The sequence below is a fragment of the Geospiza fortis genome, unplaced genomic scaffold, assembly GCF_000277835.1.
Source record: "Geospiza fortis unplaced genomic scaffold, GeoFor_1.0 scaffold84, whole genome shotgun sequence".
Taxonomy (NCBI): Eukaryota; Metazoa; Chordata; class Aves; order Passeriformes; family Thraupidae; genus Geospiza; species Geospiza fortis.
In genome coordinates this window covers 580,795-603,262 of record NW_005054363.1, presented here as the reverse complement: position 1 = coordinate 603,262, position 22,468 = coordinate 580,795, and the positions used below count along the sequence as shown (strand labels likewise).

Sequence of the window (22,468 nt, the reverse complement as noted above, 5' to 3'; positions counted from 1 at the left end):
TTACTGTTCATGTTTCTTCCTGATCCTTCCTTTACATGTAAATTGAAAAAAATAATTTGGATTTGCTGAAGCATATTTTTAAGGAGTGTGTCTGGTTTTGATTTGAAGACATGAAGAGACAGACATTTCATTGGCTGTCTTTGGTAATTTGTTGCAATTTTTTTCCAAATATATACCTTTAATCTGGACCTGTCCTTTGTTAAACATTTTCTCTGCTAGATCAGAGAGATTTCTTGGTACCTGGCATTTGGTCATTACAAAACTGTCAAGTCAGCACCCACCTTTTTATGAGTAAGCTAAAGAAATTAAATTCTTTCTGTCTTTAAGACATTTTCTCCTGCTTTCAGGTAATTTTTTTTGGTGATCTTTTAAATACACTGGCACCAGAACAATACACAGAAAAAGGACTTTCAATATTGATGTCACCAGTGCAAAACACAGCAGCAAAGCATCTCCCTTACTTCTCTGTTCAGCATCTTTCATCTCTTCACGAGAAGGTGTCACTGGTCCTTTTCTAATCACAGCATCACAACAAGCACTGGTATTGAATTATTTGTCCAATACAAGGAGGACTCACTGCAGATGAATATCTAATTAGTACAAAGCAAGGGTAGTGTTACTTAGATCCTTACTGATAAGACAGACAAGGGGTAATATAACTGCTTATATTACTATTTTTCTTAAAGGTTTTTTAAGGTTTTAAAATAACATTAAGACTGCACACTTGAGTACTCGGGGACGGAAGGAAATGTTAAGCAGTTTGGTTTGTTTTTTTGCCAAAAGTGTTCAATTATTCATCAAAGACTTTTGTATTGTTTTGGGGAAGAGTTAGGGAGGTATTAATTTCCTGCAGATATGTGATCAAAGAAGAAAAACCAGAGAAGGGCTGTTTACTTTTTGGCCTTTTCCACACTGCATGTATAAAAGTGAGTCATGGTGCAAGTTTGGGTGTCAGACCTCTGACTCTCTGCTTGGCTTGTGCACTGGCACCCTGAGAGACAGCTCTGCCCAAGGTCATTTGCTATGAAGGGACTGCTTTTATGCAGTGGTCTGGCTATAAACCCCCAGTGCTGCTCTGGAGGCTTGATCCCCTCTGCTTCTGAGTTCCTCGAGGGCCAGGAAGGGTGTGGGTCTCACCTCACCCCTCAAAGGGTCTGATTTTTAGCAGGACTACCCAGGCACAAGGATCTATGGCAAATATGTGTATGTTAGTGTCTGAAAATTCTATTTTATCAATAAAGAAAATATTACCCGTAATGGCAATTCAATCTCAGAGTTTTGTGATGTTAAACAGAAATTTTGTAGAGCACTGAAATATTAATGGTGGTAGCCTTGGGGAGAGTGAGAAGAAAATCTCATTTTTTGTTTGGTGTGGGATTTAGGTTGCACACACCGAGTAAGGCCTGAAGTCTTATGTGAAAGAAGAGGATAAAATTAACCTCAATTCTGGAACTTTTAAACTCCTGTCTGTTTGATTTTGTGGGCTTGATGCAGATTTCTAATGTGATTTGGCAGGTTCTGTGAAAATAACCTCAAGTGTTGCTGCTTTATTGCTTGTCACAGAATATTCAGGCATTTTTTCATTCAGCTGTACCTTCTTTACAAATCTTTCTTTTGCCACACTCTAGGCCTCTTCTTGCCAGCAAACATTTCCATTTATTTTTCTATCAGCTTCTTCCCTCAAGACGAACACCCTGCTAGGACACAATTACAGGCTGTCTAACTAGGCCTTTATGATTTAGTCACAAAGTTCCTTCTCTGCAACTGGCAAGCTTCTCTGCTTCTACAAATATACTCACATATGCTTTTTTAAATGTCCACCTAATACTGAAGTTAATACCTGGCAGGGATTCAGAGGAAAAAAACCTTTTCATGTGCCTTCAGCCTTAGGCAGAGATTCAAAATCTGGTGGATTTGGTTCACATGCTTGTTCCATGGCCATCCTTGGCTCCTTGTTTCAAGTGAATGAAAACTGGGCCAGAAGGAGAGGATCAGAGAGAGGCACACCCCACCTCCTGAATCTGCTGCAGTCATGGAACATGACAAATAATGGAGAAGCTTAAAGCTTTACTGTGAAATACCTCTATTTGGAATTTCTGACAGTGGTGGGACAAAGTTGCTGCGCCCGGTCCATAGGCTCAAGTTCAGGTGTTCCTTGTGCGAAATGCTCCTCCTTTTCCTCCATGTCCCACTGTAGAGCTGCGCATCTACATAATTTAAAAAGTCTCCTCCTTGTCCCCGAAGGAATTTCTGCACTTGATATTTGTTACTGTCTTGTCTACCTCTCAGCAGTAAAATTTCCTTCTCTTTGGATTAAAAATTGGGTTTGTTTGCTAGAAAAGGTTTGTTTCTGTCTCTTGACTGAAAGATTTCTGACTTTGTCTCCTTCAATGTTTACAGACATCTAGTAAATCTCATTTAGTTATGTAGTGTGACAGGTACAAGGGGTTTAGAAAACATGAATCAGGAGTTACATTTAGGTTTTTTATGTTTTTAATGACAAATCTTAGTTATAGTCTATTTGGTTTCTGATACTGTAGAAGAGCTAGAATGGCGCTTTTCAATTTTCTGGGAAATAAATGCAGTTAAAAAGGCAACAAAAATTTTCAGTTGATGATTCATTTCTAGAATCCAATAGTTTACATTCAAGACTTTTATTTCCCCTGTCCCCCTGTGAGTGAGCAGTTTAGGAGATCTTTATCTTGTTTGAGTTCTCAGGAACCTCACTTGATTCCATTCCTTTGGAGTTTTGGGCTGTGATTGGTTTTTTTCCCTCCTCCTTTTAAATTTTTTTTTCTCAGTGATTTATTCCAGAGTTCCTACTTTATGCTTTTCTAATAATATAGGATTCTTATTCCATTATATGTAGAACAATTGAATTTATGGTACAGTTACCACGGCAAATTTGGGACACCTAAAGCTTAGCTTTCAGTCTTGCATGGTCATCAATGCTGTCTTTATCCCTCAGTGAACCCCAGGGGAACATTATATTTTTTGTTTAAATGTACATACATCCTCTTGCTTAGAGCAAGGGAGCATTCATTTCTTGGTTCACAATGTTCTTGGAATTTAGACCACATGACATAAGGGATGAATATATTTTGTTCCATTTTGTATTTTCTGTTGGGATAAGTAGTAGCATTAGTATTTTGAATAAAAATTGTGAGAGAAGAATGTCTTCTGGGTCAGGCTCTGGAAAGTTGAATGTAAGGCTCCAAACCAAACTACACTGTGACTCTATAATTTCAGATATTATTTCAAATACTTGTCCTACCTTTCAGATTTTTTAAAATGTGTTACACAGTCATATCTGGACTTCTTTCTTCATATTTCTTCCCCTGTGACAGGGGCAATTTGTTGCATAGCTGAATTATTGAGACAAGAGACTCCGTCCTACCTATTTCACTTTACATTTTGTAAACTGGCCAAGATCTGCTCTGTGTAGATCAGGCCCTCCCCTACCACAGCCATTTAGTGACATTCATTTGATATCAGTGACATTTAGAATTTCAGTGTCTGTCTGAAGTCAAACTAGTCACCCTCACCTCCTTTTAAGATCAAGGTAGAGAAATTAGGACAGAAGACTTTACCAAGATGCCCTTCTGAGAATGGGGTGTGCTGTTCCCTGGAGTTCCCTCTTTCCCTTCATAGAGCACTGGTGAACATCAGGGTAACTGAGATTTAGTTCTCTTACCTTCCAGATTCTGTCTTTCTTAAGTGAATCATACTTTATATTCTATGACTGCCTTTATAGTAAGCCCAGGCTGGAATCTGATGAAATAATTCTGAAGATAAAACTGCCTTTGGGTAGGTGGTCACCACAGCAGCAGTTTGATCTGCCAGTCAGCATTGTTTTTATCTAAATTATAAATGGCTTAAGCTTATATCCATGTTCCTACATAATATGGGCACTGGAAAAAGTGTGCTTGTTTAGTTAGGAAGTGACAGAGTACTGAGTCCCATAAACCAAATGATGATACTCAGTCATGATCACTGAAGAAGTTTCTCAGACAGCTTGAATGAGCGAGTAGGATGAAAGAAAGATCTTACAAAAGAAATGAAAGTGTGCTCAATCATTATCTCAGAGAGAAATGAATAAAACCACAGCAAGGCAACACCTGACTTAAAAGTATAAAAATGTGTCTGCAAATAATGTTTATTTAAGGCTGTGGAGAGATCTGGCAGAGTTGACACAGGCATGTGCTGTACCAAAGCAGTTTATGAGTATAGGACTTTCCTATGCAAGTTGTGCAGGGTACATGTTTCAGTTGGCATGTGTCCTTAGGGAGAGGAGAAACAAAGTGCCAGCAAATTCAGAGCTTTGGAACTGTGTGTGTCTTTAAGGAATGGGGAATTCCCACTGCAGTCAGCTCCAGACTTCTGGGAGGCAAGTTCAGCTGGACCACAAGGCCTGGTGGGGAATCCATGAAGAATCTGGAGGGAATTCCTCTGTTTAAATGTAGACCTCTCATGCATATTGTTCTTTGAGTTGCTCTTCTCGTCTAACGTGTGAACATGTTGTAGCATATAAATTGGTTTTCAGGAAAATAATTCCATGCATTAGAAAAGGACCGGATAAATAAGTGAAATATGAGAAGCCAGGAGATGATGAGACTGTTCATATGAAGAGGGTTTCTGTGCCATGGCAGGATCATGAGATCTTCAGAGCTGATCTGACATTCCCAGACTTTGGCCTCATTCTCCCACATACCACACAGGGAGACAAAGGGTACGGTGGTGATAGGGCAGTAGCTTTTGTTGAGACATCCCAAAGACATAGATTTGCTAGGATATTGGGGAAACCTAGAACATGAACAGGTGTCTGAAAACCTCTGCAACAGGTTTCCTTATAAAAGGATCTTTTTCCTTATTATCTCTAGAGTCATTATGAATTTTTGTGTAAATTCTTTACTCTTCTGTTGATATACTGGTTTCCATGCCAGTTTATATGTAGAATGTTTTATTTTGACCAAAATTCTTTCCAAAATTCCAAAGGCCAAATACTTTTCTGGCTTGATACTAATCTGTGCTTGAGTACAGTAGAAGGAGCCTGAGAAACAATAGTGTCATTGAGAAAAAAAAAGTGAACTTGCTGCCTACTTACTACTCAGGAATTCTGTATTACTCGTGTGAATTGTGTTTAGTGATTTCTTTGCCTGTACCTTTGAGTATTCTTTTTCTTTATTCCCTCCATTGCCACAAAAATATGTGAATGTATTTGTCCTAAAAATATGTTGGCATATGGATATATTTCTTTGCCAGCCTTTGATGACAGTCTGAGAAGTTTTCTGTTGGGGGTCACCCTATGCATGAATCCAAACTACAAGGTGGCTGAAATACTGCTTTCCTGTACTTTCAGAGTAAATCCTAAATAATGTAATTAAAAATTGAACACAGTTTCAGGCGTGGCAGCCTTATGCAGTAGCTCAGATGTGTGGTGTGTTGGGTTGACCCTCGTTGGATGCCAGACACCCTCCAAAGCCACTCTGTCACTGCCCTCCTCAGCTCGATAGAGAAAGGCTTGTGGGTTGAGATAAGGACAGGGAGAGACCATTCAGCAGTTACTATCGTGGGCACAACAGACTCAGGGAAATCAGTATAATTTATTACCATTCAAATCAGATTGGGGCAATGAGAAATAAAATAAAATCTTGAAAACACCTTCCCCTCATATCTCCCTCTTCCTGGGCTTAACGTCACTCCAATTTCTCTACCTTCTCCCCACCAGCAGTACAGGGAGACAGCGAATGGGACCTGTGGTTAGTCTATCATGTCTCTTCTGTTCCTTTCTCCTCAGTGAGGACTCCTCACAGTCCACCCCTGCTTCTTCCTGGGGTGCTCCCACAGGAGACAGTCCTCCATGAATTTCTCCTGTATGAGTCCTTCCCACAGGTGCGGTCATGCAGGAGCAGAGTGCTCCAGTGTGTGTCCCTGCAGGGTCACAGGTCCTGCCAGCAGCCCTGCTCCAGCACAGCCTCCTCTCTGCACAGGTCCTGCCAGGAGCCTAGTTCCCAAAGGATCACAGCCTCCTTCAGGCATCCACCTGCTCTGGTGTGGAGTTCTCCCAGGCTGTTGATGGGCCTCTGGTCCCCTGTAGCCCTCCATGGGCTGCAGGGTCCCAGCTGCCTCACCATGGGCTGCACCAGGGGCTGCGGGGGAATCTCTGCTCTTGTACCTGAAGCACCTCCTGCCCTTCCTTCTTGTTTGACCCTGATGTCTGCAGGGCTGTCCCTCTCAAATATTTTCTCTCCTCTCTCTGTCTGCAGTTGCCATTATGCAGTAATTGCTTTCCCCCTTTTAAATCTGTTATCCCCAAAGTGCTGCCACCTTTGCTGATGGGCTCAGCCTTGGCCAGCGGTAGGTCTGTCTTGGAGCCAGCTGGCTTTGGCTCTCTTGGACATGGGGGAAATTTCTAGAAGCTTCTCACAGAAACCATTCCTGTAGCTCCCCACCTGCCAAACTGTGGCATGCAAGCCCAGTGCTTGTGGATAAGGCAGTGCAATCACAGCTTGGATAATTGGCATGGCTCATATGCTCAGATTGGCTGCCTGAAAAGTCCTTTGATGGTTCAGGGCAGTAGTACCAACACACAGCATGACCCATTTTTCAAGACATAGTGAAACTCAGTAGTAAATAGAAAGTCATTCAGGTTACTAATTTGTAAACTGGTATAGTGCTGATTCTGTGCAGCCCCAACAACAGCTCCTTTATTTAAGTGCGATTGCGTGGGGAAAACAGAGGAACTTCTCAGTAGTGACACTAAAGAATGGACAGTGCCTGCTGTTTTCCAGTGATTAATAGAAATACAACTGTCTTTTTGTAACTTTGTTCAATGTGTTCCTCATGGCGTGTCATGCAGCAGCAGAAAACCACCATTGCTGGCGGCGCAGTGACGCCAGGATGTGGGATCTGTGCATCCTCCTTCTGTTTGTCTGGGTGTTCCCCTTCAGCCAGGGAAGGCACTCCTAAAATTCATTAGCATTTACTGAGGGCAAGAGAATACTGCTACATCTATCCCAGGACTGCATCCTGTAGTGTGCTTCCAGTGTTGTAGAATTATGTGGTAGTGATGGAGGGAAGTGGTCATAATAAAATCTACACATGTGCCGCTCTTCTACTCTCAGTTTTATTTTCCCTGCACACTAAGTAATTTCCATGTCATCCTCTCCCTGCTGTTCCTTTTCCACACTACAACTTCTCTGAAAACAGCAGATTTCTCCTTCCCCATGTACTACATTAGAAACCTATTTTCTTGCCTTACCTTATCTTACCTGCGTCAGTACTTCACCTTTCTCTATGCTTACTCTTTCTGTCTCATATAGAGTTTCAAATAGCTGTAGAAACATTCCTATCAGTGTCTGAAATGAGCCAGCTTTGATTAAAATGTCTGCTTGGACACATATTTTGCATATAGACCCACCAGTTCAGGGGTTGGATTGGTTAGCTGAATGCTGTCTGTATATTTTGAGTTTGTTTTGATGATGCTGGTAAGTGAGGGCTCACTTTAACTGCTTTCAGATATTATGTGGGTAACTTTGGTACAAGACATTGTCTGACATAGATTCAAAGACAGATCCTTCACACAGCAGAAAGATGCATTTTTGTGCTGAGTGGGATGGGGAGGAGTGTCTTTCAGAGGGTTTTTGAGCCAGTTCTTCCATTTATATCTCCTGAGCTTCTTCAACATATTTTTTCAGCAACTATTCACACTTTCTGTCTTTTGCACACATTGTGTCAAAAGCAGCTGACAAAAGCCAGTTCCAGGTAAACTGAACCCAAAGTGAGGTGAGTTGAAACCCATTTCAGAATACATGGTATTGCTAATATGCTTTATGCCTCCATAAATGAGGTAGAATCATATTTCAGTTTGTCTGTCAAACAATAAGTTTTTGATATAAAGATCTGAGAACCTAAAAGTGCTGATGACAGTGTCCATGGTGTGGGTGAACTCTTTAGCTACATGATGGCAATTATTTGCTGCATAGATCAGAAACTTCTTGAGAAAGAATGGTTGAACATCCATGGAAGTATTGAATACCACGGACCTAACCATGGCTTTTTTCATTATATATGCTTATAAAAATGGCTAAACAACAGAGCTGGGGAAGGTGGAGGGGGAAGGTAGTGAAAGCTTTCAGTGAAGCAGGGGGAGTTGCTAGTTTTTATTTAGTATGGTGGACCTGAACTAACAGCTATTGCTTCAGACTCACAGAATCACTTATCACTACTTTATTTTTGTTTATTAATTTTATTGCTGTAGGAGTTGCATTGAGGGCAAGAACTGCTGCATACTAGGAGTTTTTAAGGATATTTTTGTTGGTGTACTGAACAGAATCACTTAAGTGCATGTCTGGTGTGTGTATTGATCTCAGAGGCTGGCTCCTGCCAGGTGGGTAATAAATGCTCAGCTGTGACAGTTCTGACAGTCTAACAGCCAGACCACCTCTACAACAACCTCTGGTGTAATGATGGGGAAAGGATTACAGAGCAAATGAGGACCATTCACTCTTTAAAACAATTAAATAGTTAATTTTGCATGTAAAAAGGCTATTAGGAGGAAACCCTTCCCCACTTGCCACTCAGATGTTTTTAGTGCAAGCACCAAAGTTCAGCAGTTGGCAGGTTGAATCTCCACCCCAAATTTACCAAAAATTACCACATTTATTAATTTTTGTTAATGGTGCATCTCTATCCTCTGTGCTTCCAGTTAGTTTTCCACTGCTACTGCTTTAATGGAAAGTATTATCTTGCAGTGAATGAATTAAAAGAGAAGAGGCTTCCACTTTTATTTATCATCTGTTTACAGGGTTTTGATTAAAAGAATAAATGTGTTTCTCCAGCCACCTCAGCTAAAACAAGACCATCAATTTCTCAAAGCTCATAAAAGACTTGGAGAAATAAATCTGAGGCATTCACTCTCCTGACAAGCTGCCAGAACCTTGCTTTCACAGTGGCATTTTTTCTGCCCTGGATGTCATGTGCAAAACACGAGGATTTGTGCCGTGCTAATCCCTCTAATGAGGGCTTCTCCCAACCTCTATATAAGCCCTGCTCCAAGCTGTGGCTGCTGGGCAGGCACCACAGAGTCAAAGCACCCGTCTTTTGAGCTGCATTTGAGGCAATTAGAGGCTGGGATTAAACAAACACCCAGCACCAGCATCCTCAGCAGCAAGGGTTATTATCCTGGTTGGCTGGGGCATGGAGCTGTGGTGAGGCCAGGTCATCCCACAGTTGTCCCACATCTCCCTGCTCTTCACAGCCAGGTCCAGCAGGGAGGCACAGCCTGCACTCAGCAGTAATGGGAGCCCTGAGGTGGCTTTTCTGGGCTGGGCTGGGCTACCTGAGCTGCTGCTGGCCCCCACAGGCACAGGCACAGTTTCCCCGTGCCTGCATGACGGTGGAAGCCCTTCGCCTGAAACGCTGCTGCCCGCCCTTGGGGACAGAGCCAGGCAATATCTGCGGGGCCCTGCAGGGCAGGGGACAGTGTGAGGGGGTGCAGGCAGACACTCAGCCCTGGAGTGGCCCCTACACTCTCCAAAATGTGGATGACCGTGAACGGTGGCCCCTCAAGTTCTTCAACCACAGCTGTCACTGCACAGGTGAGATGGGTGCTGGGGGAGGGGATGGGGATGGAGGGGTCTGCTAACCTTGCTCCAAAGGCCAGAGACATTCCTGGTGGTATAAGGCATCAAGAAGGCTTCAAATATTACCATTATCTGAAAAATTCTGCCAAATTCATGATACTGTTAGTACTTTTTCAGAGCATCACGTTCAAATAAGTGTTTTCTCTCATGTGAACTTTTGTGTTTTCCTCTTTGTCCGTGGAGTTGTCCTGCAGCCAGCAATTCCCTTTCTCCACAGGGTTTTGGACCCTTCAGTGCTGCTTTCAAACCTCTATCAGTGCTACTCACAGTGCACCGAACCCAGATCAGCGTGCATTGTTTGAAGATTTATTCCTCATGGACGAGTACTTTGCAGCACAACATAGCCCTGTGCCCTGAAACACCCCATGTCAGGCTAGGGTGTTTCCAGGTTTGTTAACTAAATTTATGTCTTACACTGATCCAAAATGTGTACAACAACCAAAGAGGCCATACCATCCTTTTCCTCCTCATCTCCAGCTGCTGCTTCTCACTGTGACTTTACATGGGCTCCTGAGTTTGAGTGCTGGAGGTGAAACGGACTGGGGAGGAGATGTGCTTGAAGGCTAACCTGCCCAAAGGGATAAGGTTCTAATGAAACCACTTCCCTAATGCTGGCAGGAGGCAGTGAGCAGGAAGGTGAGCTCAGGGCAGAATAAGGTGACAGAACCCTTTCTCAGCAACAGCCCTGGCTGAAGGGGAGTTAAAATGAGCAGGAACTGCAGCCTCAGCCCAGACTTCTGTGCAGGGCTGGGAGGAAATGGCACCACTAGTAGGACAAAAGGCACATCATAGGCACTGAAGTCTCTTTCTAGGCACATTTCAAATGAAACCTAGGATTTCTTGTTGAAAACATCAAGTTGTTTGGATTTTCTAACATGAGAAGAATAAGCCACTTTGCATCAGTCCGATTCTCAGAACGAGCTGAACTGTTTTATCTAAAATGTATACCTCAGCTCGCACTACTAAGAAAGCCCAGTTTTTCAATCTGGGAAGGCAGCACTGCAGAGAATTTCAGCCAAAGAGGTTAAATTTTCCAGTGCAGTTATCAACTGGAAACAGAAAGGTAGTGGCTGATGACTTGAATGGATACATTGTGTTACCAAAAGTCCTCAAAATAATAATAGACTTTATAGTATACATCAATTTTTATCTCTTTCTTTGACTGGAGTTCAAATGCTTGTGTGAAAGGACTTTTCAAGATGGTTTGCAAAAAAAAAAAGAAATTGGATGCACTTTTTTTTTTTGTTAAAGGTTCTTATATATCTCCAAAACTTAAGTCAGGTTTCACATACAGACACAGATCCTGAGTCACAAGAACACTGGAGCACATTGGCATGCACCAATATTTACTCAGTTAAAGTCATTAGATCATCAAAACCTGGGAGTAAATTGAAGAGCAGTGGAGACAGACATGCTCTGCACAGGCAGACATTAATTTGCTTGTCCGAGTAGAGGTAAGCACTGGTATTTGATATTTGCAGGACTGGATTCCAAGTTATGTGAGCAGAATGTAGTGTCCTTTCCTTCAGCTTTGCTTCTTCTGAGCTGGCTGCTCCCCTTGGCTCCTTAAATCCCTTGGATTCCTCTTTCTCCTTGCAGTTTGTTAAAAACTAAATATACCAGTGATAAAACAGCAAGTGAAACGTATCCTTAAACATAATTTTCAGAAAGTTTTCCTGGGCTGTACTCTGCTTGATGCTGTACACAAAACCATTTCTGGGAGAATGCTAAGAAGTTCACAGCTGTGTGGGATTTGAATTAGATCTGATGCTTTTACAGCGCTGGCGATCACGTCTCCTTGTCTATTAGGGGTATTTTGTGGGTTTTTTTCCACTTAGTTTAATAAACTGGCTGGTTATCTGCACACCAGCTGTAAGTGGCATGACGTGTGGTATTTATTAGGCATCCAGAGCTACGCTACCTGTGTAACATAACGCTATGTAACATGGGGTAACAGAAATTAAATATGCCCATTCAAAGGGACATAGAACAGCACACATTTCTGCTACTAAGGCGTCTTATTTTCCAAGCTGCAAACTGCCTGCCTGGAATAGTTCCTGGATTGTGCAAACTCCAACCCTACCAAGGCCCTTTCTAGCACTTTAACAAATTAAACTGTTGTGTTCCATCTTTATATTTTAGAGTAATAAGCTATGGGAAATCCAACAACCATGCAGCTGATTATTTGGTTAGACAGTGCCAACTGAATGTGTTGCATAGCTGCTGGCTATATGGTAAGGAAACTGGAGGAATGGTGAGGAGCAGGGGCTGAGATTTTCCAATGGTGGGATTCTGGAGTTTTCACAATAAATTTTGCTTTTTGCTAAAGACATAGTATCTAAGGAGAAAAGAAACAGAAAATTTTTCCATTTGTTGAAGTCGTTCACTGAGGAAACATACCTTAACATCGTATCTATCCAGGTCTGGGTACTGAATATTTATGGACCCCCCTTCCTCCCAAACAGCCTAACAAACCAAAAAGAAAAAAGAAAATCCCAAACACAAGTATGGATGAATGGCTGTAATGGGATCAGATTTTTTTTGGTCCCCATTTTTAGACCTCAGCAGATAATATGCATGAGTTTTTCTTTAACTGAGGACAAATAGAACAGGATTAGAACAAAAGAAAGCTCCAACTTTGCTTCCCACTTTTTGTGCCACAGGCCATGGTCAATAAGCAATTGCAGGTTTGTTGTCAGGATGCTGAATGTTTCACTCAATGTGTTGGTTGCAGCAAAAATATCATCTCTGTAAAAAAATATGGGGTTAGGGCATGAATGTAGTTGGAAGCCAGCAAAGAGTTTTTAGGTCTTGACTAATTTCAGTTTTGAATCCATTGAATGTGTTCTGCAATTGGCTTGGTGCCTCATATTATTCAATTTATATAAATTCTTAAACTGAAACAACTGACAGATCCTGACAGTGTGCAGTGTGTGTGAAGGGGAATGTGCTAATTTGTTTTCAAGAAGGTGTATGTGTTGAATTAGACCAAGTGATGGATATACGAGTCCAACCTTGAATATTGGGACTTGTAGCTGTTTACACAACAAAGCAGTATTTCAGTGAGATAGTTAAATTTAGTTTAGAAGAAAACTATTTTAGAAGACTTGTGAATTAAATGCTATTTTGAGTTCTAAACGATAACATTGTACTGCTGGGATACAGATCTGGTATAGCATTTTAAAAACTCAGTACAGAAGACTATTGTGAAAAACCACTGCAGTCAGTCATGTGGTGGCTAGTACAGATTGTGACCGTGATTAAACCATGACGTAGATTGAGTTCACTGAGGAATTAAACGTAATTATAATTATTTTTTTTCTACTTCCACTTTCTAAGGTTTACATATGGGCACATGCTGAACATTATTTTTAAATAGAAGTTTTTTTAGAAAAAAAAATTAAATCCTTTTGAATTCCTGTGCAATATATTCAAGCTGGAGGCAGATGATTTAACATCTATTCTTTAGCTGTAATCAAATTATCAGTTAAGATGTATAGCTGATATGATGGCTACCCCCTGAGGTAAAAGTTGGGCTTTTGAAGTGTTTATAAAATACATTTAATTTATTTGTTGTAGGGTAATGTGCCTGTGGGGTAATACTAAATTATAGCCATGCCTTGATGACCCTATTAAATCCAGTGTAAGTACAGATCTTCCACTCCTACAGCCTGTGAGGGTGTCCAAATGAGGAGCTAGAAAAGAGAGAAGAGCTAACTATTTGTCCCACATGTTAGCCGTCCTGATCCCAGCCTTGAGAAATTGCAGTATGCAGGTGTTTCAAATTTAATGTAACTCCTGTTTCAATGCAATAGCTAAAGAAGTCTGAAAGGGAGTCCTTTCTCCCCATCCCATAAATGATGGGCATTAAAACTGGTCTCTATAGAAGGAAGAAGCATGGCAGCTGCCTGGGTGTCCTCTTGGTCCACTAAAACAAGGCAGAAGATGGTAAGTATTGAGTGGGTGCATTTTTACTGAAAAAATTACACTAAGTTGATGGAGTTATTAATTTGTGTTATGTTTGGTGACTGAAGGCTAGCCATATGTTATGACCACTAAGGCAGAAAATCCATGAGCTCAGGCAACCCCCAGGCTTGAGAAGCAGCTACAGTGGTGTGTGATGACTGGTGTTAGCATACAACAGTGATGTGTGTGAGAGCACATACTGAGTGTCAGGTCATAAGAAGTGTATTTTTGTCAGTGCCATGCCCATGGATTGACCCACTGGGAGAAGTAGCATGGCCATAGTGCCTACAGAAATAGTCTTGACTGACCAAGAGCACTTTAAGAGTTGCTGAGATTTGGTGCAGAAGAGGGCAGCTCCCCAGGCATGTGATCCCATCTCCAGACATAAGGGTTGATGGAGAATACACAGATGATATTTTGACTGGTTGCAGTACAGTGGACATTCCTGGAAACAGTGGAACAAGCCAGGAGCATCCAACAGTGATATGATCTCCTTCCTGTGTACTAGAATGACCTCCCAGACTATATTCTCTGGAAACCACAAGAGATGATAATAATCTCTGTTGTCCCTGGCAGAGCCTCAGGAGGGTTGTGCACTGAGTTCCTATGTGTTAATCACTGAAGGTGAAAAAATGCTAAGGAATGAATCCTTGCACATTCCTAGAGTTCCTGTGTGCAAAAGGATCTTGAAAGGGTCTCACTGCCTTGCTGAAAATATCTACTGTGCACTATATCCTGCTATTAAGAGGCTGTTTTTCCTGCTCTCATAGAGCTGTACCATTGAAGTCCACCATCACTAGCAGAGCAGACAGGGAAGTTAAGCTGTAAGAGACCAGCATTTCACAATACTGTCATGTGGGAAGTGCACATGGCAGTAAATGAACTTTCTGGAAACAGTAATGCATAATTTCCATATCAGTGGCCTGGTAGAGTGCTTTAGAAACAAATGTTGAAAAAGTGGTTTGGGTGGGTCATAAAAAAGCTGGGTCTGATTACTGCAGTAATTTCTCTTTGAATTATGGGAAATCCCACAGACCTCCATAATTTTCTTGCCATTTCATCTGCTGCATAGTGGCAGTTCTGTGATGCATGGAGCATGTTGAAAGAAAATGACAAAAAGCAAGTTTTGATATAATGAAGTTTTGTGGTTTTGTGTATTTCTGACAATGGAACATTGCCAAATAGACCTGAGGACGTGACAAAAATGTTCGACACAATTGGCAGAAATATTGCAGCGTGAAACACCACTTTGCCTGGAAATCATCTCTTGTTTGCAAGTCTCCACTGCAGTCCTCCTTACTCAGTAAAAGCTCATGTCCCATTGAAAAGTGACTGGGGAAGTGATGGAAAGAATGGAGCCCTTGGATTCCTTCATAGATAGGATTGTTAAGGGAGCAAATCCTGCAGAGCATCAATTGGATATAATCAGCACCTGCCCAAGGGAAACAGGTGACAAGCCATTGGTCTACTTGGCTCCAGATACAGTTGGAAAAAAGCTTTGGAAAAAATTATCTTCCCATGAAGATAATTCATAATTTCAAGCTTTTGCAAATTTCTTGTCAGAGGCTGAGGAGGTGCATAGAGCATACCTAAAATACAGATATTGTCTGACAAAATAATTTTAGGCATCAAGATGCGCAGATTCAAAGGGCCCTTCCTGAGAGAGTAATAGGCACCATTACAGCCTTAACAAGTGACCGAGAGTGTCTTGTTCTGGTACCAGCCCAGACAACACAAACCTGGTCCTGCACTGCCTCTGGTTCTGTTAGTGATGTATTTCAATGTGTTGCTTATGCAGCATTGTGAGTAGGGGGGTCCCTTAAATGACTGGAGGAATAACTGCCAGTCTCCAAAGAGGTTCTTGGCAGATCTTTTCATGGTTAGTTCCTGCTTTTTCCTCCTTCTCTTAAGGATTGAATTGTACCTGAGTGTGAGGGGTTAACAGGTGCTTTCCAGAAGTTCATGGTCCATGACTGAAACTTGAGCAGTATACATGGCCTAATTAGACAATGTGGCAAGATATTCTTGATATTTGTCATCTGGTCAGTTCAGGCTGGAGTATGTGATGGGCCCTATTAGCTAGGCTAGGTCATGAAGAATGAACAAGGCACAGATAGTGGAGTACGCTGAGTTGATAGCAGTAATTGTGCTGTTCTGATACCACCCTGAGGATACTGTGATCAAATAAATCTTCCATGTTGTTCACCCCCCCATATCCATACAATCCACAAAATCTCCTTTGTTTCATATAACTATAATCTACGTGCTTTTTCTGGTGTATGTCTTCATCCTCTTTAGCCAGTGCAGACCCCTGGCTTTGGGTGCCTTCCCTCATAGCTGGAATATGGCAGCCGAACCCAGCTGCTTTTCCTTGCTTCATGACAAAATGTAAGCCATATATGTGGAAACTGCCCTCATGGGATGCCATTGGGATGTGCACGATCAAAAACCTCATTGAATCCTTCATTCTTGTTGTCCCTAAACTGGTCCTCAGCTTCATGACAACATGTAAACTTAGAGATCTCAGGGGTTCTGAAGCAACCATAACCGACCTACATTTGGTCCAAACTCTGCAGTAAGAGTCCCCACCTATTCTTGGCAAGTCTCACAGGAGTCTGCCACAGATGTTTACATTTCAGCAGCTCTTACCCTAAAAGTTAGACAGAAGCTTTAGAGCCATGTTGATAACAGCCCTTGTAACCTTGAATTTGGTAATAAGCCCTGTAGCCCCCAACAATCTGAACTCTTGCTTTAATGTTAATTGTTATTCTGGTCATAGGCTCAAGCCTACAGCCTGAGGACTTCTGCCCGTCTGGGAACATTTCATAAGCCACTTCCTCATCCCATGATAGTCCAGCACCAATATGTGTAGTGAGCAGTGAGATTCTGTGGCATTTTGGAAAACAGTTGTCATGGTTGTTGTGGAATGAGTGTGTGGGGAATTGGAGGGGAGGTTGAGAACAGGTTAAGGAGTCAGTGCAGAATTTTGATAGCAGCGTGGAGATCCCAGAGGAACCCTGTTGCCATCTGGTCCCCCCTGCCCCTGGCAGCATTGCCCCGTGTTCCACACTGCTGCAGCCTGCCAGCACACAGGCAGGGGGCAGGTGTGTACTGCAGGAATGGCTGGTTGTTCCCTGGCTCCCCCAGAAACGGGGGAGCAAGATCCAGTAGGGCCTTTCTGTTGCTGCCAGCTGTCTGCCACAGCATGCAGGAGGTCACGCTTAAAGCAAGCTCTGCTTTCCTGGGCTCTCCCATCTCATCAGAGAGTCTGAGCTAATATCCTAGAGCAGACCTGATTACTTGCCTTAGGAGTGATGCCAGCAGGGAATGACAGTACTGCAGTGCTTCACATGCTGTTATTGCAGCACTATTTAATAATGCTTAAAGCGTGACCAGCAGCAACTCTGGTGCTTTTCCTGGTTTGTGTTGGGCCCCAGATACACTGTTAAGAGGCACTAGTTTCACCTAAGTTTTGTTCTTAAGAGAACTGTTTTGTTTAGGGATTTTTTTTCTGTGCTTAAGGATCCATGTGAACTGACCCTGTTTTGGGTTTGATCCTGGAAGTAGAGGAGTGCTTGAGAGCTAGTTGAGCAAAGCACTTCATCACCGGCTTAACCTCAATTGCTCAGCTCTCTGTTCAGCCAGAGTCCTCACGTGCCTGAGGGCTTTGCAGAGCTCTGAGCACCGCAGGGCGTCAAGCCCATTACCCAGCACTTCCCCAACTGGCTGACTGTGATTCTTGGCCCTGCTGTGGCTCTGGGAATCGAGCCAGTCATCCTTCTGGTTAGTCAATTGGCAAAGCTGCAAGTCTGCTCAGCTGCTGTCCCTTCCAGGAACTGGCATCTCTGGGGAAGAAGAGCACTAATTCTTCATTCTTCTACATTGCACTGTTAGTTTTCCCTGATTCATAATGTCATGATTGATTGTTCCCTCTCAATCCAGGAAACTATGGTGGGTACAATTGTGGTGAATGCAAGTTTGGCTGGACTGGCCCCGAATGCAACAGGAGGAAGCCAGCAGTTGTCAGGAAGGACATCCACTCCCTGACAGCACAGGAGAGAGAGCAGTTCTTTGACGCTCTAGACCGTGCCAAGACAACCATTCACCCGGACTATGTCATTGCAACTCAGCACTGGAGAAGTCTGCTTGGTCCAAGTGGAGATGAACCACAGATTGCCAACTGCAGTATCTATAACTACTTTGTTTGGCTCCATTATTACTCAGTCAGAGACACACTCTTGGGTGAGTGCTTTTCTTTTTCAATGGGGTCTGCAGGTAAAGAAAAGGGTGAAAATACCACTGCTGAACAAGGGTCCCAGTAGCAGGCACAGAGCTGTGGAGCGAAACAGTCAGTGGTGAGAAGCTGGTGGCCATCAGTAGTCAAGGCGGATGTCCTTTGGACCTGCCATGGAGAGATCCCCACACCCCCTGACAGCTTGAGCACACCAGTTGCACTCCTGGTGCATCTTCAGTCTGACAGGGAGCAATGCGCAGTCTCCGCTTGAGTGAACTGAAGTGGGGTCAGGCAGTGGCTGACTTCATAAAGATGTTCCCAGTCCATAGAACAAGGCAGGAAAGGGGGTCTGCAGTGGTGAAGCCACAGGCCATGCAGAGATATTTGGGACCAGAGTGCTACTGCTTTCTGTGGCTTTCAGCAAGTCACCAAGTCCCCACCAAGGGTGGGACTTGCCTGACTAACTGCAGTCACCTTTCAAAACCTAGCTTAGAGGTTTGGGTATCCCATGCTTGCTCCCAAATTCAGATTCCTAGGCCTCATTTCTTTTCTAGACAGAAGTACCTATACCAGCCCGATTTCACAAAGCCTACTTGTAGGAGGTGCACCAACCAGTATGGCTTTTCTACCTGGCAGTCCCATGTGCAAGCTGAACAGCCCATATCTATCTCCTTGCTGGAGGGTGATTGCTGCTCTGCAGTGGGTATCATCCTGTTTGCCCCTCTGACACAGCTCCATTTTGCAGGGCTGAAGGAAGCAGCCTCTGGCCTAGCAAGAGCAAAGGTTCTTCAGGGGACAGGACAGTCATGTGGAAAGGGAAAGGGGAAACTTCTAGTGCTGCTGCAATGGTGCATATAAATGCATATATGGGTTGAAGGTTTCTACAGTGATAAACAAATCCATATGTGGTTTGAAGCCTCTCACCTCTCACCCAGCAAAAGCACTGTGCAAGAAATAACAAGCACAAATTGAAGAAATTTGGCAAAGGATTCTGGATTACTATTGGCATGGAAAATGCTGAGGTTCTCTTGATAGATACATGGTGTAGGTCTTACATGGTGTAAGTCTTGCAGCTGAGCAAGAGAACGAGGTAATGCACATATTAGCAAGGAGATAGGGTTTTAGAAAGTAAAATTCTTTTAAAAATCAAAATCCACCAAAGTGAGAAGAAATCTTCACAATATCCAGCTTTTTAGAGAATGTGAAGTTTTGATAAGCATTGAAGCAAATATCCACAGAGAAGTTTGTTTCACTTGTCCCAAGTAAGTGATGTAGCTTCTGAAGTGTTCACTCTTTTCAAAGATGCAGAGCTGAAGGTTCTTGTTTAACTCCACTCCAGGCTGGAAGGAAGTGCTGTCTTTCTCTCTAGCCTTGTTTGATGCCTAAATGCTTGTTTTATCTTCCCTTCGTAGGTCCTGGCCGCCCCTTCAAAGGTATTGATTTCTCCCACCAAGGACCTGCCTTTGTTACTTGGCATAGGTACCACTTGCTGTGGCTGGAGAGGGAACTGCAGGTTAGTTGAACAGCCTTTCCTTTTCCTTGCACAGCTTCTCCCTTTTGCTCTGCCACTTTGATGAGCCAGCCAAGGGTAAGCTACCTCTTAGGATATTTTCTCACCCAGACTCCCAGGAGTATTTGCTCATTGATAATTTTTTTTGTTTTGTTTTAAGTGAAATTAGTGCTTTCTGAGTGCTGAGGACTGAATGGTTTCTCACCATGATCAGTGATGTGTTATAATGGAGATTTTTTCCCTTCATCTCCACAAGAGAGGATGGAAGATGTGAAGTAACAGTATTTATTAATAAAATTGAAACCAAACCTTCATGTAAAACTTGGGAGTAGATATTGTTGATGTTGAAGATGCCATTCCTATGAAACCAGCTCTAAATATTACTCCCTTTAAATATGACATAACATACATTTAATACATATATATATTTAGCAATATGCCTTTTAAACAAATATATGTTAATGTGCCTGAGAGTCAGTTGCAGAAGCATAGACTCATTTCCATTTGCATGACTTCTATATTGGCAGTGTTGCTGTATTTCAGCCTTACAGATCTCTAATGAAAATGGTTGCTTATCAAAATAGCTGCAGGATCTTGCTTGTGTGAAATTGTATCTGGCAAGCAAGCACAATCAAATGCACTGTACTCCCCTATTAACACGAGTTCAGATTCCTCCCCAGGGCCAGTTTTCTGGAACGAAAGCCAACCACACGCACAATTTTACCCATTACCCACTTACATCACTCAAAGCCTCTTACTTGCTTAAGGCTCAATTCATCTCTGCTCCTGCTCTCCTGCCTAGTCTCTGAGTTGGCAGAGAGCCTAACATGGCCAAAAGAAGTGCAGTCTCACAGTAGGGAAACTAGTGACAGTGTCTTTGCTTAGACTGATTTAATGCCACAATCTTTTGGAAGGAGTTGAAGCGGCACTGTGAAATGCAGGTAGTTGAAATGCAGAACGAAAAGCTGAATATTCAGTGAAATGTCCAGTCAAAGAGCTTGAAGGAGTCCCTTTCTTTCTCTTCCCTTTGGAGCTGATTCCCAACTAACGCATTTCTGTGCATTTCAGCGCCTGACGGGCAATGAGTCCTTTGCGCTGCCCTACTGGAATTTCGCCACGGGCAGGAATGAGTGTGACATCTGCACGGACCAGCTCTTTGGGGCATCCCGGCCTGATGACCCGGGCCTGATCAACCTGAGCTCCAGGTTCTCCCGGTGGCAAGTAGTTTGTAACAGGTAGGAGGGCACCCAGGGCAAGCTCACACGTGGACAAAACCTTGCTGCCATTCAGCATCGACATCATGGGCTGCTCTCTCAGTTTGAGTGAGTGGCAGGAAAGGAGCTGTCTTCTCTAAAGCTGGAAATTGCCATCAGTTTATGTGTAGATGGTTCTGTGTAAACTTTCTCGTATTGTGCAAGTGTATTTTTTAAAGATGACTCTTCTAGTACAGGATTTTAGTTGATTTAGCCAATTTATGGCTGCCAAAAGTCTGAAGAGTTTCCCAATTGGCAAGTATCTTTCTAAAAAAGAAATGCCTGTGTGTTGTTTCTCTATAACGTACACGCAACTGATCTCAGCAGCAGAAAAACAAAATTGTTTTGGCATACAGGAAGCTAGAGATAGGCTGCAAAGTCTGCTAGCTTGTTTTGGATGAGGCTTTAACCCTGATATATTTAATGCAGTTTGGGGATTGACTTTGAAATATCTGAGATTTCACATGAAAAACAGCACAGAGCCAGCCAGGAGCTTGCTGCCAGCTCCCTTTGGGAATGTGCTGACTTGTGTGACAGCAGGGCTTTGACAGGGGATTCAGATGCAGGATCAGGGTGCTGTGACATAAAATGCTGTTGGTTACAATACCCATACATCATTCTTCTCTCAGCTCAGGGGCAGTGTGCAGTTAGTCAGACAGAGGTACTGAAAGCTCAGGATTTTTCAAAATAGTCTCTTTTTCTGGATACCTAAATAGATGTTTGAAATTCCACCTTTAGGCACCAGCTGGATTTAAGTCTTTCCCCTACTTTTTCCTCAAAGATAAATAGGGCTTTGGATTTTTCCTTGAAAACTTGAAGTGACTAAACTTTTGTCTCACCAAGGTTAAACTGAGAAGAGCTTTTGTTTACTTCAAAAGTTTCTGAAAATGCTGTTTCATTTCACACTGAATACAGCAGATTTTTTTCTTGTTTCACCAGTGTTACACTGTTTTTCTTCTTCTCTCTTTCTCTCCCTGGTATAAGGGATTTACTCCCCATTAGTTAGTTACTGGGTAACCCCTGCAACAACAGGCTGTCCTGGAAGGCCCTGAGAATAGAGGATGGAATGCATTGCTCTTGCTTGTCTTCTAAAGTGGATGAGGGATGGCAAGTGCAAATCTGTTTTCTGTCATTTCTTGCATTTTGTCAGCTCACATTTCCCTTCATTTTTTCTCTTTTTGTTAAGAGTTTAAAAAATAGTTTATAATCAGGAGTGAAAGTTTGTCAATTCCAAATTGAAAACTCTGTTTTACATTGCCTGACAAAAAAATTCTTCCAAAGCCCTTGGGAGGGGAGAAGGCATGATGGGAGTTGTGCTTGCTTTTCCTAAAGCATCCTCTCTCTGTGGACAATGAACCTGGTAAATCTTGGTCTAAATGACTGATAGTCCACAGAGGATGCAAGGCCACAGAAAGCCATGTCATAATGACAATTGTGAAATAAATTCATCTCCCAGGCTGTGGGAGGTGAGCTGAGCTGCCCCAGGAGGTGTCCGTCCCAAACCTCTGCTCTCTCACACGTATAGCCTCTTTGTACTGCATGAGAAAAAGCCAACAAATGAATGCTCACCTTCTTCTGCCTTGTGCTTCTGCCTGTTCCACACTCAGTTTGGATGACTACAACCGCCTGGTCACGCTGTGCAATGGCACTGACGAGGGGCCCCTCCGGCGGAGGCCGCCCCGCGGCTCCAGCGAGCAGCTCCCCACCGTGGAAGATGTCAGGAGGTGCCTTTCCCTGCAGGAGTTCGACAGACCCCCCTTTTTCCGCAATTCCAGTTTCAGCTTCAGGTTTGTCCTTTGGCTCCTCTAGAGCTGGCTGGGTCACTGGTTTTCTTTATGAGCACATTTGTCAGCAAAATGTG

The 22,468-nt window shown here is 42.9% G+C and overlaps 1 protein-coding gene across 1 annotated transcript in view; it reads left to right on the top strand.

Annotated features, from left to right (window-relative positions):
- The first annotated feature begins 9,093 nt into the window (after nucleotides 1-9,093).
- Nucleotides 9,094-22,468, top strand: part of DCT (dopachrome tautomerase) — an 18,350-nt gene continuing 4,975 nt past the window's right edge. Inside the window, 5 exon segments of the mRNA XM_031059551.1 lie at nucleotides 9,094-9,599; nucleotides 17,553-17,852; nucleotides 19,257-19,357; nucleotides 20,423-20,589; nucleotides 22,215-22,468. The exon segment at nucleotides 22,215-22,468 is cut by the window's right edge and continues 101 nt beyond it. Coding sequence (XP_030915411.1) covers nucleotides 9,299-9,599; nucleotides 17,553-17,852; nucleotides 19,257-19,357; nucleotides 20,423-20,589; nucleotides 22,215-22,468 — 1,123 coding nt within the window. The 5' untranslated portion in view covers nucleotides 9,094-9,298.